At 35.2% G+C, this 15,868-nt stretch overlaps 1 protein-coding gene across 1 annotated transcript in view; it reads left to right on the forward strand.

Moving 5' to 3' along the window:
* The window catches only part of cacna1hb (calcium channel, voltage-dependent, T type, alpha 1H subunit b), a 54,822-nt gene extending 45,020 nt beyond the window's left edge, over positions 1 to 9,802 (forward strand). The window contains 9 exon segments of the mRNA XM_073842671.1: positions 893 to 1,002; positions 3,022 to 3,155; positions 3,417 to 3,487; positions 3,584 to 3,662; positions 4,207 to 4,328; positions 5,135 to 5,428; positions 6,535 to 6,691; positions 6,773 to 6,930; positions 8,741 to 9,802. Of these exon segments, the coding sequence (XP_073698772.1) occupies positions 893 to 1,002; positions 3,022 to 3,155; positions 3,417 to 3,487; positions 3,584 to 3,662; positions 4,207 to 4,328; positions 5,135 to 5,428; positions 6,535 to 6,691; positions 6,773 to 6,930; positions 8,741 to 9,709 (2,094 nt within the window). The 3' untranslated portion in view covers positions 9,710 to 9,802.
* Positions 9,803 to 15,868: the final 6,066 nt, after the last annotated feature.

Raw genomic sequence — 15,868 nt, forward strand, 5'->3', positions numbered from 1 at the left:
AAAAATCATTAGGAAATTAAGTAAAGATCATGTTCCATTAAGATTTTTTGTAGAGAACTTAATTTGGACAACTTTAAAGGTGATTTTTTCAGTATTTTGATTTTTTTGCACCCTTAGATTCCAGATTTTCAAATAGATGTATCTCAGCCAAATATTGTCCTATCCTAACAAACCATACATCAATAGAAAGCTTATTTATTGATATCTCATGACTTAACCTTATGACTGGTTTTGTGGTCCAGGGTCACATATGAGATACCCAAAATCCCCTCTGTAAAAACATTTATATGTCATAAAAAATGAAACAAGAATTTTGAAACTGACTTCATCCATTGTTTAGATTTTTGTACTAGAAATGTATGCAAATTAGCACATATTTCATTAAACAATGCCTCATTTACATATTTAAACCTAACATTTTAGAAAACTTGTAATACAAAAAATGTTTGCAATTATCAATATAACCAATTAACTGGGTAAGTAAGGTGATAACTATTAGTTTTTTTTCCCTATTCACCTGTAGTGTCTCACCTTAAAGCAAATGAAAATTACACATTTAAACTAAACTAACATAACTAAAAAACCATTACTTTTTGTTTTTAGTATTTTTGTTTTAGTTAGCACTGGTTTGCATCAGTAAAAATAAAACAGTATTTAGTTATGCATTGGAAACTATTGGATCATGAAAAGTGGGAGTTACATAACTGATGATGTCAACTGGAAAGACAAGTTACAGTACTTCAGAGGCAAAGTATTTTTTAACTATATGAATAACCAACACTGATGCGTCATTCATAATAAGACCGGGATCATGTAAATAAATGGTCAATTTTAGATGTTAAAGTTTAATATTCCAGGTGTCTGACTGCTGTTATTTTTCTCTGTTTCTCAGTATCTGGATGAAGGTCTGAAGTACTGTAATTACATCTTCACTCTGGTCTTTGTGATCGAGGCTGCACTGAAATTGGTTGCCTTTGGCTTTAGGAGGTTTTTCAAAGAGAGGTAAAGCTCCATCATGTGGACACAATGCAGAAATACAGTATACTTTCTAGACAATAGGTTGACTAGTTGATAGTATTCTTATATTGGTTTGCTTTCATCACAGCAGTCATGGATTTCAAGAAGTGAGGGAAAAAATGCAATCAGTTTTGTTTCACTTTAAAGGCAGTTCACAACTAAATGCATTATTATAAACTACTGTTTAAAGGTTTAGGGATTTGCTAATACAACAGAGCTAAAAATAGTCTAATTATTTTAGTGGAAGCAGTGATGCAAAAAGTTTTTAATGTTTTTTTTTTTTTAAAAGAAGTCTCTTCTGCTCAACCAAGTCTGCATTTATTTGATCCAAAGTACAGCAAAAAAAAGTAAAATTGTTACTATTTAAAATAGCTGTTTTCTATTTGAATATATTTTAAAATGTAATTTATTCCTGTGATTTCAAAGCTAAATTTTAGCATCATAACTTCAGTCACATGGTCCTTCCGAAATCATTCTAATATTTTGATTTGCCACTCAAAAAACATTTATTATTATTATTATGTTGAAAACAGCTGAGTAGATTTTTCAGGTTTCTTGAATAGAAATAGTTTGATTCACAGAGCATTATAAATGTCTGTATCATAAATTTTGATCAACTTAAAGCATCCTTGCTAAATAAAAGTATTTATTTCTATAATTTATTTTCCAAAAAATGTATATAAAAATTATACTGACTTTTTATTTCAGATAAATGCTGATCTTTGGATCTTTCTATTCATCAAAGAATCCTGAAAATAAATGTACTTAACTGTTTTAATTATTGATAATAATAATTAAAAAGAAAATCTGAAAATCAGCATATTAGAATGATTACTGAAGGATCGTGTCACACTGAAGACTGGAGTAATGATGCTGAAAATGTAGCTTTGATCACAGGAATAAATTACATTTTAAATATATTTAAATAGAAAAAAGTTATTTTAAATAGTAAAAATATTTCACATTTGTTCTGTTTTTGTTGTACTTTATATCAAATAAATGCAGGCTTGGTGAGCAGTAGAGACTTCTTTAAAAAAACAAAAAATCTTACTGTTCAAAAACTTTTGACTGGTAGTATATATTTTGAATAAATGTGTCTTTATCTGTGATTTATTACACAAATAAATACAGAGACCATTTTAATTTGTGCTCTGCATCAAAAATATGTGAATTTTGCATTATTAACAACTTCTGTGTTAAAGTGAGTCAGTGAGGACAGAGACACTATGGCCCGGTTTCACAGACAGGGCTTAGACTAAACCAGGATTAGGCTAAGTAATTTTTATAAACATGCTTAGAAAAAAACATGACTGGTGTGCATCTTGAGACAAAACAAAGGCACTGATATATTTCAAGATCAATCAGTGCAATTTTGTTTTAGTTGAAACAGCTCAGACTTACATTTTAGTCTAGGACTAGGCTCAAGCCTTGTCTGTGAAACCGGGGGTATGAGTGTCAAACTGCATCTTGAGCCCCGATGTTTCTCCAAACCTTGCTATAAAAAATGATGGTTACACAAATATTTCAAATGTGTCAGTGATTGATTGAAACCCTGTCACACTGTCAGCGTCGCATGTCATGCAAACGCGAATACTTACGACCCATGTTCTAAAATGGTATCAACTCACTGTTTGAAGTGCCTATCATAAGGAAGGTCACATGGTGTCATGAATAATAATGAGACGAGGCCTTCTCCTAAGATAAGGCCATGCAGGCTCATGAATAATTATGGCACATCCTGTGACGTTGAGACAGAGAAAAATAGCCCAGAAAGTCTATAAATTAATAACTTTCTTCTTTATAAATTAAAGATACAGGATTGTCTTTCATTCATGTTCCATAGCTCTTTAAGATTAAATATAGTTTAAGAAAAGATTTAAAGAACGGCCTTTCCTCTGGCAGTCTCTAATGGTCAAGTTTAGCACTTTTAAACAATATTAAACTTGTTTGTATCTCATTCTGTGCGTCTATCTTTTCTGTTTTGTTTTGTTTTGTTCGTGTCAGGTGGAATCAGTTAGACTTGGCAATTGTCCTTCTCTCCATCATGGGCATCACACTTGAGGAAATTGACCTGAATGCCTCACTACCCATCAACCCAACCATCATACGCATAATGAGGGTGCTGCGCATTGCCAGAGGTACCAAATACATGAAGACACACACATACACACCAGTCGTGACAAGTGACAAATATAACATCCGATGTGCCAGAGAAAAGACAAGTTTCCAGCATTTTTAGCACTACTTGATAAAAATGAGAATTTTAAAAAAGTTTTACTCATACTACCGTTCAAAAATTCGGGGTCATGATGATTTTTTCAGTAAAAAAGTCAGATTTAGTACAGTTTGTCATGTCATGTCAAGATTTCAATGAAATGTGATATAAAATTCCCTTTCAGTATTAAAGCTGTTGAAGATGGCCACAGGAATGAGATCTCTTTTGGATACAGTAGTTCAAGCTTTACCACAGGCCAGTAAATTCATGTCTCATGCTATGTCCATTGTTATTGTGGAATTACTCACAGATTATGATGTATGTTTATGTGGCTGTTTTCTGATTCTCTAGGTTGGTAATCTGGGTCTGCTGTTTATGCTGCTGTTCTTCATCTACGCAGCACTGGGAGTTGAACTCTTTGGCAGACTTGGTCAGTTTACCTTTCATTTCCTGTTATCACAATACTAACACTACTGTTCAAAAGTTTGAGGTCAGTAAGATTTGTAAAAAAAAAAAAAAAAAAAAAAATTTGAAGGCTGAATTTATTTAATCAAAAGTGCAGTTATTACTATTTAAACTATTAAATTGTCATTTATTCCTGTGATGAAAAGCTGAATTTTTAGCATAATTACTCCAGTCTTCAGTGTCACGTGATCCTTCAGAAATCATTCTAATATGTTGATTTGTTCTCAAGAAACATTTCTTATTATTATCAATGTTGAAATCAGTTCTGTTTAATCATTTTATGGAGACCAAAACATTCAAAAGAACAAAATTGAATAGAATTAGAAATATAACTTTTGTAACAATTTAATGCATTTTAGCTAAATAAAAAAAAATATTTGTGACCCTGGACCACAAAACTTAAGTCTTAAGTAGCACATTTGTACTTTGAACAATAGTGCATATTGTTACATAGAAAAAATGAAAGTATATTCAGCATGAATTATTAAAATGAATTATTTTGAAATCAGAATGCACAGAGGACAACCCGTGTGAGGGATTGAGCAGACATGCTACATTTCAGAATTTCGGCATGGCGTTCCTCACTTTGTTCCGCGTTTCCACCGGAGACAACTGGAATGGAATCATGAAGGTATTCTGCATGCCATAAATATCTGATTACGGAATGCTGAAACCCAAACCTCAGATGTTTAAAGGGATAGTTCACCCAAAAATTCTGCCATTAATTATTCACCCTCATGTTATTCCAAACCTGTATGACCTTTGTTCATCTTTGAAACACAAATTAAGATATTTTTGATAAAATCCGAGAGCTCTGTGACCCTGCATAGACAGCAATGCAAGTACCACATTTAAGGCCCAGAAAGATGCTAAAGACTTCATTAAATTAGTCCATGTGACAGTGGTTCAACCCTAATTTTATAAAGCTACACTGGCTTTCTGACGTAGAATGTCTATCTCTTATTGTTCATCGTCTGTTTATATACACTGTATATACACAGAAGAAAAGAAATTGTTAAAATAAAGTTGTTATTTTTGTTTCCTTTGTGCACAATAAGTATTCTCATAGCTTTATAACATTACGGTTGAACCACTGATGTCACATGGACTATTTGAACAATGTCCTTACTACTTTTCTTGGTCTTAAACATGTCAGTTGTATTGCTGTCTATACAGGGTCAGAAAGCTCTTGTATTTCATCAAAAATATCTTCATTTGTGTTCCAAAGTTGAACAAAGGTCTTATGGGTTTGAAACGACATGAGGGTGAGAGTGATTAATGACAGAATTTTCATTTTGGGGAGAACTGTTGCTTTAAGAGTGAGACTATCAACTGTCAAAAAGATAATTTGTTTCCAACATACAGTACATTATTAGGACTTGTCAATTCTTGAGTTGGACAGAACTCACAATTTGTGTATTTCTGTGTGTGTCCTAGGATACCCTGCGGGAATGTAAAAATGACAAATGTCTGAGTTACCTGCCGCTTTTGTCGCCTCTGTACTTTGTGACATTCGTGCTGATGGCACAGTTTGTGCTGGTGAATGTTGTGGTCGCTGTGCTCATGAAGCATTTAGAGGAAAGTAACAAAGATGCCCGCGAGGATGCCGAGATGGAGGCGGAGTTAAAGGAAGAGCTTAAAGCCGGTCGTAGACAAAGCACCGCCTCTGTGGGCGGAGCCATCGGGCTTGAGGGTACAGCTGTTAAAATGGAGACTCTCTCACATGAACAGGTCAGTTCCCTATGTCCCTATAATTCTTCTATACATGAGGCTATGTGTATTATACCAAAGAACACCCTGATATATATTTGATAGATATTATTAGATTTAAAATGAGAAAAATTAAAGTTTATTTTACTGTATTTTTAAAAAAATCTTCGGTGCAGGTGCTTAGTAAAGGCTAATTATCTCACTTGTGATCTTCATGGTCAAAAACAACCACCAAAAAATAAAAAAAAATAACAGCAATTTTTGTGGGTGCAGTCTACAAATCAGCTGCAATAAAGTAGTCTTTTTTATATCTAAATATATATCTAAATGGAAAACTTAATAAAACAAAGTAATTGTGTGAAAAAAAAAAATTCTTCTTTATTATTATATTTTTGCAGTTTTTTTAAGAATATGCATATTATATTACTTTTAAGTAACAGAAACAAATGTATTTATTTATTTATAAATTGTAAAATGTTTAGAATATATATATATTATTTTTTGGGATTATCTTTTATTTCATATAATATATATAATATGTGGTTTTTATATAATTATAATTATTATTATTATTATTAATTATTATATTTCTGCAGTTTTTTGAAGAATGCTATTTATTCTATTTTATATATCCTAATTATTGTAAAATGTTCATAATATTTATATGATAATATTATAATATGTGATTTTCATATAATAATAATAATTATTATTATTATTATTATTAATTAGATTTTTGCATGTTTTTTAAGAATATGCAGTGTCTTATTTATCGTAAAATGTCTATATGTGATTTTTATATGATAGTAATTATTATTATTATTATATTTATTAATTATTATATTTTTGCAGAATATTTCTTAAAGCCATCTTTTAAGTAAAACTGAAAAAATACATTTATTTTTATTTTATTTATTTTAAAATGGTATTTGTTTTTATTATTATATAAAATTGCATATTATAATATTTATATTACAATAAAGATTATAATGTTTTTTTTCAATAATGATAATTATTATTATCAGATTTTTGCAGGTTTTTTAAATAAATATACAGTGTTTTTAAGCCTTCTTTTAAGTAACAGAAAAAGGGTTACTGTTTGTTACATACATTTATTGTTTTTACAGGGCCAAGACTCCAATTACGGCAACTTCCTGACAGTTAGTAGGCCGTCTATATCACGGATGCTGTCTTTACCCAATGACAGTTACATGCTCTACCCTGTTAAGCCTGTATATGGCTCCATTCATGAAAGAGTCTCCAAACAGGACTCCACACTACCAGGTGACAAAACCAAGCCGGTTTTTACTGGTCATGACAGACATGCAGAGAGAGAATATGACTAAAGCTGTTTGTGTTTTTCAGGCTCCTCTCTCTCACTCGGCACTCAGCCCTGTGAAGATAGTGCCGTAATGCAGGTTCCAGGAACTGCGTCTCAGACAAACCTGGCGTCCATTCCTGCTCTCCGTCCTTTAAATCAAAGACCAAGAACTAGCAATGCTTTCAGAGCCCTGCGGAGACAGGTACTGCAGTGACTCTCGTCCTCATGACTGTTCATTTATATTAAGGATGACAATAGATTAAATCAGCCAGACAATTACGTAAAATGCATTTCTTTGTCATTACCAAATTGCACAAATTGTGGCATTGATCATTTGTACAAAAGGTCAGATGTTCTTGCTTTTATTGGATCAGTCTCAAACTGTGTTGGGAAGTTTACTTTAAAAATGTAGTAAGTTACAGGTTACAAGTTACCCTATTTAAAATGTAACAAGTAGTGTAACTATTTCAATTACTTTACTAAAGTAATGTAACTGATTACATTTACTTCTTGATTACTTTTCTAAATTTCTAAAGAATGTTTACAACTGTTAATCAGTTAATCAACACTCAGACATAGAGGAATGTGGATTTTCAAACAAGAGGACCAATCAAAAGCATCAGAATTGCTTTACTAAAAGTCCCTTAAATGGCAGGAGGCATTGTGCTTTTTAAAGAAAATATTCAGATTTAACCCCCATTTTAATCTTTCTCATTTTATTAAGTAACTTATTTAATTTCACATTTTTTCTCAGTAACTGTGATGGATTACAGTACCTGGTATTCATCACGTTGTGGGGACCAAATGTCCCCACAAGGATAGTAATACCAGTAGATTTTGACCTTGTGGGGACATTTCTCAGGTCCCCATGAGGAAACAGGCTTATAAATCATGCACAATGAGTTTTTTTGATGAAGTAAAAGTGTGCACAATCTCCTGTGAGGGCTAGGTTTAGGTGTAGGTCGATAGAAAGTACGGTTTGTACAGTATGAAAACCATTACGCCTATGGAATGTCCCCATAAAACATGTAAACCCAACATGTGTTACATTTGTTTTGTAATTAAATTATGTAACGCTGTTACTTGTACAGGTGAGGGCAGAATCTGCAAAATGTTAATTATTTTACCAAATGAAGAGGGATCATACAAAATGAATGTTATTTTTATTATATACTGACCTGAATAAGATATTTCACATAAAAGATGTTTACATATAGTTCACAAGAGAAAATAATAGTTGAATTTATAAAAATGACCCTGTTCATAAGTTTACATACATTTGATTCTTAATACTGTGTTGTTACCTGAATGATTCACAGCTATGTGTGTGTGTGTGTGTGTGTGTGTGTGTGTGTGTGTGTGTGTGTGTGTGTGTGTGTGTGTGTGTGTGTGTGTGTGTGTGTTTTTGTTTTTTGTTTAATGATAGTTGTGCATGAGTACCTTGTTTGTTTTGAACAGTTAAACTGCCCGCTGTTCTTCAGAAAAAATCCTTCAGGTCCCACAAATTCTTTGGTTTTTCAGCATTTTTGTGTATTTGAACCCTTTCCAACAATGATTATGGTTTTAAGATCCATCTTTTCACACTGAGGACAACTGAGGGATTCGTATACAGCTATTACAGAAGGTTCAATTGCTCACTGATGATTCAGAAAGAAAAAAAACTCTTAATACAGTACATTGTGTTTCCTTCTGAAGCATCAGTGAGCATTTCTGTAATAGTTGCATACAAGTCCCTCAGTTGTCCTCAGTGTGAAAAGATGGATCTCAAAATCATACAGTCAATGTTGGATAAGGTTCAAATACACAAAAATGCTGAAAAACCAAAAAATTGGCTGGACCTGAAGGATTTTTTTGAAGAACAGCTGGTTTCAGGACAAACAAGGGACTTTACTTTAAATAAATAGATTAAATCTATTGCATTGTATTACAAATAGCAATAAACTGTTTTAAATTGTCATCTAATAAATAATTTTAAATGTGTGTACTTATAGTACATCTGTTCTTGCCCGCAGCAAGCAATAAAGAGCGACTCCATTGATTCCACAATTGCTGACTCCAGAGACATCTTACATATCCCGAGCAAACCCTGCTCCAGTGATAATCTTCATCTCAAAGTACCCAGCATTCCCCTCACCATTGGATCCGCCCCCTGTTCACCCCAGGCCTCGCCTCCCCCTCCCCTCCGCAACCGGACAGCGAGCGTACAAACAAACAGACACATGTACAGCCAGCGCAGCATCCCCTGCCGACAGACCGAGTACGAGACGCAATCTATACAACCTCTCGAAATAACCAAACTACAAGACTCAGATGAGATTGTCCGACTCAACACAAACGTTACTCAAAGAAGAGCCTCTCATCGTGTGACACGCAGCCATAAATTGTCCCCTTATGAACCACCCTTCTGTTCTGACACCCAGGACTCTTGTGGCCGCCAACCGGGTACAAGTGCCCAATGTCTACGGAAGTACAACAGCATGGAAAACAATGGCTTTCTATCTCAAATCCACGTCCCTCGGCGTCACTCAACGCATGGGGAAGAGTTACTGCTTCAGCAGCAGCCACCTGGACCGCCCAAAAAGGAGAAAATGAGCCCACCGTGCATCTCCATCGACCCTCCCACCGACGCGGAGTTTCCGCCTCCAGCGGTCAGTCAAGAGCGCAGCACAGTCCTAAGACGGCGAACACCGTCTTTCGACTCCGCACTACCACGGGAGTCCATAGATCTTCCTGATGTGCAGGATGAACCTCTTTTGCCCAGTCATTTGCCCCTCCCACAATTCTCTTTTGACCAATCGGATGTAAGTTCGCTGAGCAGCCTGTCGGAACTGCTTTCGGATAGTGACCAGTCGACGCACTCTTTCCCTTCCGAGGCCCGCTCGGGGGCAGTGGGAGACACAGCTCAGAGTCCACTCAGGAAGAAGGTATTGGTCAGAATGGCCAGCACTAGGGATCCAGGAAATGAGGATTCGGTTGCCTAGCTGACCGTGCAGGAAGTCCCTCACGCATTCCGCCTCTTCGCCAAGCATTTTAATAACAGGAAGAGGCGGTGTCGGCAAAAGTATGCAAATGTGTTTCTGATGGAACTGATGTTTTTTTTTTGCCTGATCATATTGATTAGGGAACTTTTATTAGTGTTCATCACACACATTGATATCGTGACGTTTTATGTGAGTTCATAGGAAAATCCATCACAGGAACATGTTGCATCGTGGCATAGGATTACTGCACATTACGGTGCAACTTTAACCCTCATTTTTTGTTTGGGGTCTGAAAGTTGATTTTTAAAGGGATCGTTCATCCAAAAATGAAAATTACCTTTTGATTTACTCAGCCTCAAGCCATCTTAGATGTATATAACTTTCTTCTTTCAGATGAATACAATCAGAGTTATATTAAACAATGTCCTGGCTCTTTTAAGCTTTATAATGCCAGTGAATGGCTGTTGAGATTTTGAAGTCCAAGAAAGTGCATCCATTGATCATAAAAAGTACTCCACATTAATAAAGGCTAAAACTTTGTAAATCATAATCTCTAGCTTCTGCCAACTGTCGTATACACATTGACGAGAGAGTGGCGTTCCAGTGACGTAGGATGTAGACAAACAAGGTGCCAAACACAGAAGCGGAAGGAGAGAACAAAACAAGACACCGGTCAAAACAAGGATTTGTAAAGATATATTATATAAGGATTTTAATATAAGCCAAGAGGAGACTGGTTTTCCTTTGCTCTAAACAAAACCTGATTCTCACAAGCATTGCTGGTGGGTAATGCATTACAAGTAACGTGAGTTACATAATCAAATTACTTTTTTCAAGTAACTAGTAAAGTAATGCATTATTTTATAATTTATAAGAAAATATCTGAGTTACTTTTTCAAATAAGTAATTGCAGTTATTCTGTTTTCCCATTTATTGACTGACAGCTCTCCTGTCCCCATGCTGAGAGAAAATGACAGCTGAATAGTTTGCAAAAAGGTTTGAGAGCTGCGCCCTCTACTGTACAGATGCAAACTTACATTTCCTTCAACCATGTGGAGTCCATGTCCACAGAAATGTTTTCGTTTGACAATGCAAAATTTTTCTCTCCATTTTGGCCTTCTGTTCACACTGAGACAGTGTTTTTTTCAAGAAAATTTTAGCTTTTTGAAAATGCTCTACAAAGCAGATAAAACATGAGGGAAGCAACGTGGTGAATGATGAGATGTTTCCGTAAATAAAATGATCCTGCCTGAAGAATTGCGTGAAAACTTATTATGTCTGTTGGGTATGTCTTAGTATGTCTGTCTGGGTGGTAAGGAGGATTTAACGTTTTCCGACATTTCATTGTGGATGAGAAACTTAGAAAATGACTGAAAACACTAATGTGGACAAACTAAGAGTTTTCAAAACGAAAACTCTGTTTTCAAATGCATCCGGATTTATGTAGATATATCCTGAGGCTTATTCATTTCACTTTGGTGTTAAAGGGCTGTTACATTTGCCATTTGCCAGAACTTGTTATACAAAAAACATATAAGTAAGCCCAGGCCAGATGAGTTACTTTTTTTACCCAACACTGTTCATTAGATCAGCATATTCTCACTGGAGCTTACGCTACGCCTACATCCTACGTCATCCACTGGAATGACACTTTTTCATAAACACACGTACAACAGTTAGGGGAAACTAGAGATTACATTCATAAAGTTTTAAATATGGATATTTCTCTTATACAAATACATCAATTTGCTTCAGAGCTGTGTGGAGCACTTTTTATGATGGATAGATGCACTTTATTGAACCTCAAAATCTCAACACCCATTCACTGCCATTATAAAGCTTGAAAGAGCCAGGACATTTTTATATAACTCTAATTGTATTTATCTGATAGAAGAAGGTCATGTTCATCTAGGATGGCTTGAGGGTGAGTAAATCATGGGCAAACTCACTTTAATAGCTTAAAAAGTGTCATTTAAAGCTACACTGCAAAGCCTGGCAAATGGAATAATGGTCAGGAAAAAATAAAAAATTTGAAAAGTTTATTGAACCTTTAGATAAAATATTTAAAGAAAAAAAATATTTTAAAAAAGTTTGCATAAGTGTTTTTTGTTGAGTTTGTTTGAAGAGGGCACAACTAGAGGGTAAATCATTTTTACAAAATCAGATTGACCCCAAACAGAATCACCATCACTGTACTGGATAATAATCAACTGTCTGACATGTGCATGCCAGATTTCTGTTAAATCAGAGGGTTACAGCTTTAGTAATATTTGTTTTGATTCAGTCAGAGGACCAGCATAAAATAATTTAAAGGGAAATTAGTTATTATTGGTAAGTCGATCTCAACAGAACATGAGGGTTAAATGGCAGCACTCTACATGTCATCTTCAAACAAACCCTTGCGTCATACGATTAATTAAATTTAAAGTCATACCCTAATTGTAACACCCGATTGTCTTACAGAGTATTCCACGCATAGAAATATTTTAGCTGAAACATATGCATGTTTCATAATGCAGATTGTGTAGCTGAATGAATGAGATGAATACTGTATATTTGTGTGGCATGTGATATTTTTGTAAAGGGTCAGAGTTTTACATGTTGGCCTTCAGGAAGAAACGTGTTAAAGGAATGTTCCGGGTTCAAGTTCTACATCAGTGCTGCAGAATAACATAGAAAATCATTTCGATTTGTTCCTCAGTTTATGTGTACAGTGATACAGTGGAAGTCAATGGAGAAAAGCATTGCAGCAGGATCAAATAGACACTGCTTTGAAACTATAGTAACAAGATTTCAGCTTTATGTCAACATGATACTAGTGTAGTAAACACCTCTATGCAAAGTCATATTCAATTTTCAGTTGTCAACTACACTAAAACTGTTTCCACTCAGAATGTAATCAGTTTCACATGGCAAGTAACACACTGTAGTAAACATAAAATTTTAAAGTAGAAATGAAATTAGGGCGGTCACGATTCCTTGATTCAATTGCATCACGCGTGTCCAGTAATTGGCAAAATACCGGAAGTGGCACATTCCTCAGACAAAAATAGAGATTGCACTTACTTCACGATTTGGTCAGTTACCTGAATGCGCGACCATGTTGGAGATACTCCGATGTAAACAACAGCATGGAATGCACGGTTAATATGCCACTGAATAGTTGTTCTGCTAATTTATGTGGTATAAACCACAGGAAAAAATGTGTAGAATCTCCTAAATCATATAGAGAAGGACTTAGTAACCAGGAAAGGGTGCAATATTGTGACAAACTAAAGTTGAGCAGTGTTAAAGGAACACTCCACTTTTTTTTTTTTTTTTTTGGAAATAGGCTCATTCTCCAACTCCCCCAAGTTAATAAGTTGATTTTTACTGTTTTGAAATCCATTCAGCCATTCTCCTGTTCTGGCAATATCACTTTTAGCATAGCTTAGCATAGATCACTGAATCCTATTAGACCAATAGCATCATGTTCAAAAATTACCATGGAGTTTCAATATTTGTCCTATTTAAAACTTGACTCTTCTGTAATTATATTGTGTACTAAGACCGGCGGAAAATTTAAAGCTGCGAGTTTCTAGGCTGATAAGATTAGGAACTACACTCCCATTCCGGCGTAGTAGTCAAGGGAATTTGCTGCCGTAACATGGCCGAAGTGGGTGCAGTAATATCACGCAGCACAACGTGACCAACTGCATGCACAGGGAGCATTCCTAGTTGGAAGTTAGTTACCCAGCTTGGAACTAATTTCAGGCGCTGCATGATATTACTGCGCCTGCTGCATTCATATTACAGCAGCAAACTTCCTTGACTATTACACCGGAATGGGAGTGTAGTTCCTAATCGCAGGTTTACATTTTCCGCCGGTCTTAGAACACGATATAACTACAGAAGAGTCAAGTTTTAAATAGGACAAATATCGAAACTCGTTGGTCATTTTTGAACGCGATGCTATTGGTCTCATAGGATTCAATGATCTAAGCCACTGAATATCCAGCTAACAAAAAAAGGTCCCCAGGACGTCCCCTAAATGGCCTCTGCGAACGTCCCCCGGACGTCATTGTGTAGGGTCCCTGTTACGTCTAGCGGACGTTCGCGAAGACATGGGCGTCGGAAGCAAAATAAATGTGGGTGGGTCCTCCCCCAGAAAAAAAAATACTGTAGTAGGCTATATGCCATTTTCTGGTCTGGTGCTTTTTATTTAATGCGTTTTTACACAATGCAAATAGGCCATATTTAGAAATATTGGTAACACTTTACAATAAGGTTCATTAGTTAAACATTAGTTAATGTATTAACTAACATGAACTAACCATGAGCAATACATTTGTTACTGTATTTACTAATCTTTATTAACATTAGTTAACGGAAATACAGTTGTTCATTGTTTGTTCATGTTAGTTCACACTGCAGTAACTAATGTTAACAAAATTTAAATAATGTATTAGTAAATGTTGAAATTAACATTAACAAAGATTAATAAATGCTGTATAAGTGCAGTTCATTATTAGTTCATGTTAACTAATGTGGTTAACTAATGTTAACTAATGAACCTTATTGTAAAGTGTTACCGAAATATTACAAAAGACAGCTACTGAGTAACATTTTCAGTGGCGCAAGTGATAAAACGAGTAACATATCTTTTTTGACGCGGGAGACCCGAGTTCGCCTCCGCCTTTTGGTGAAATCATTTTCGAAATCGTCTCCCTTTTCACTTTTATCACATCGGAAAGGCATTTGTTTATTTGTAAATAAATGATATAATTGAAAAGTTGAAATAAACTATCAACTAGGGTTAGGTGTATCTGAGCAGAAGTTACGCTGTTTTACTTTGCTGTGTCTCGGGAGTGCAGCAGGCACAACCAACTAGTGAAAACCCGGAATGAGTTTAATTGATATGGACTCTGAATAAGCCAAGTTGAATAAATTTGAGGAAACCACAGCATGTAATTTAAGGCTTTATCTAAATGGAGTTTAATTTATTGAGCCATACCTCATACAATGGATTTGACTGAGTCTGACGAAAAGTGCAAAGACATACTCACTGAATTAGAGATGGTAAAAGTGGGTGGGTCCAATATCATTGGTCTTCAAAAGTGGGTGGGTCCTGTCCCACCCACGTTCAATGGTTCCGACGCCCATGCTTTTGTTTAATATATAATAAATAGAAAAAACTATATAATGCAAAAATAGATGTCCCCCGAACGTCCGCCAGCGAACGTCAAAACTAGAACCAAATGCGGACGTCCTCAGAAAGGACGGCGTCTACATTTAAAATAACGAATTTGAGCGCGCAAAAGACGCTACATGTGAACGGCCCCTTATGCGGTATAAACCACAGAGGAAAAAACGTGTGGAAGCTCCTAAATCATACAGAGAAGGACTTAGTAAGCAGGAAGGGTGCAATATTTAAAAAAAAAACTAAAGTTGAGCAGTATTAATTCAGATATTAGCCTAATATTTCACCTACCTGACTGGAAATGATCAAACAATGTTGTCATGATTCTTGGCCTTTGTTCATCAGTTTTTTTGCACTCTTCTCCTTGATTTTTTATAACTTTAGGTAGTCTGTAGTACTTCAAATGTTTTTTCCCGGCCCGACCGAATAGTACAACCCAAAACATTACAAGAGTTGATTATTTTCAGCAGCAACAATCAGCAAAATATGCGAGTTTCCTTAGGTTTAGTGGCATTGTTTACGTTCAGCGGCGCCAAAATGGCCGATGGATGATGCGTCGGGAAAACACTCATCTGGGAACGCCGTTTCATCAGATTTGTAAGGTAAATCATTTATAAACCTACGCAAACAGAGGAGAATACAGCCAAATCTTTTTCAGTATGCTAACCTTTTATCGCGATTTCAAAATAAAAGCTCAAACCCTCAAAGTTTAGACGTTTTGATGTCCACATATTTAAGAAATTACAGTGACTGTTTTCTGTCGTAAAGAAATGGCCAAATATTAAAGATTAAGTGGAAATCTGACTTATTAAATGTTGTTTAGTCAGTATTAAACAAGGATTAGATCGTGAAGTAAAGTGTGAAACAATCGTCAGGCCATTGGCGCCCTCTGTAGTCATTTGTTATAATGCATAATATACGTTATCTCTATTGTTTATAATGCATTATGTATTTTAACAGTTTTGTTAAATAAAATTAGA

Source organism: Garra rufa, chromosome 6 (assembly GCF_049309525.1).
Source record: "Garra rufa chromosome 6, GarRuf1.0, whole genome shotgun sequence".
Taxonomy (NCBI): domain Eukaryota; kingdom Metazoa; phylum Chordata; class Actinopteri; order Cypriniformes; family Cyprinidae; genus Garra; species Garra rufa.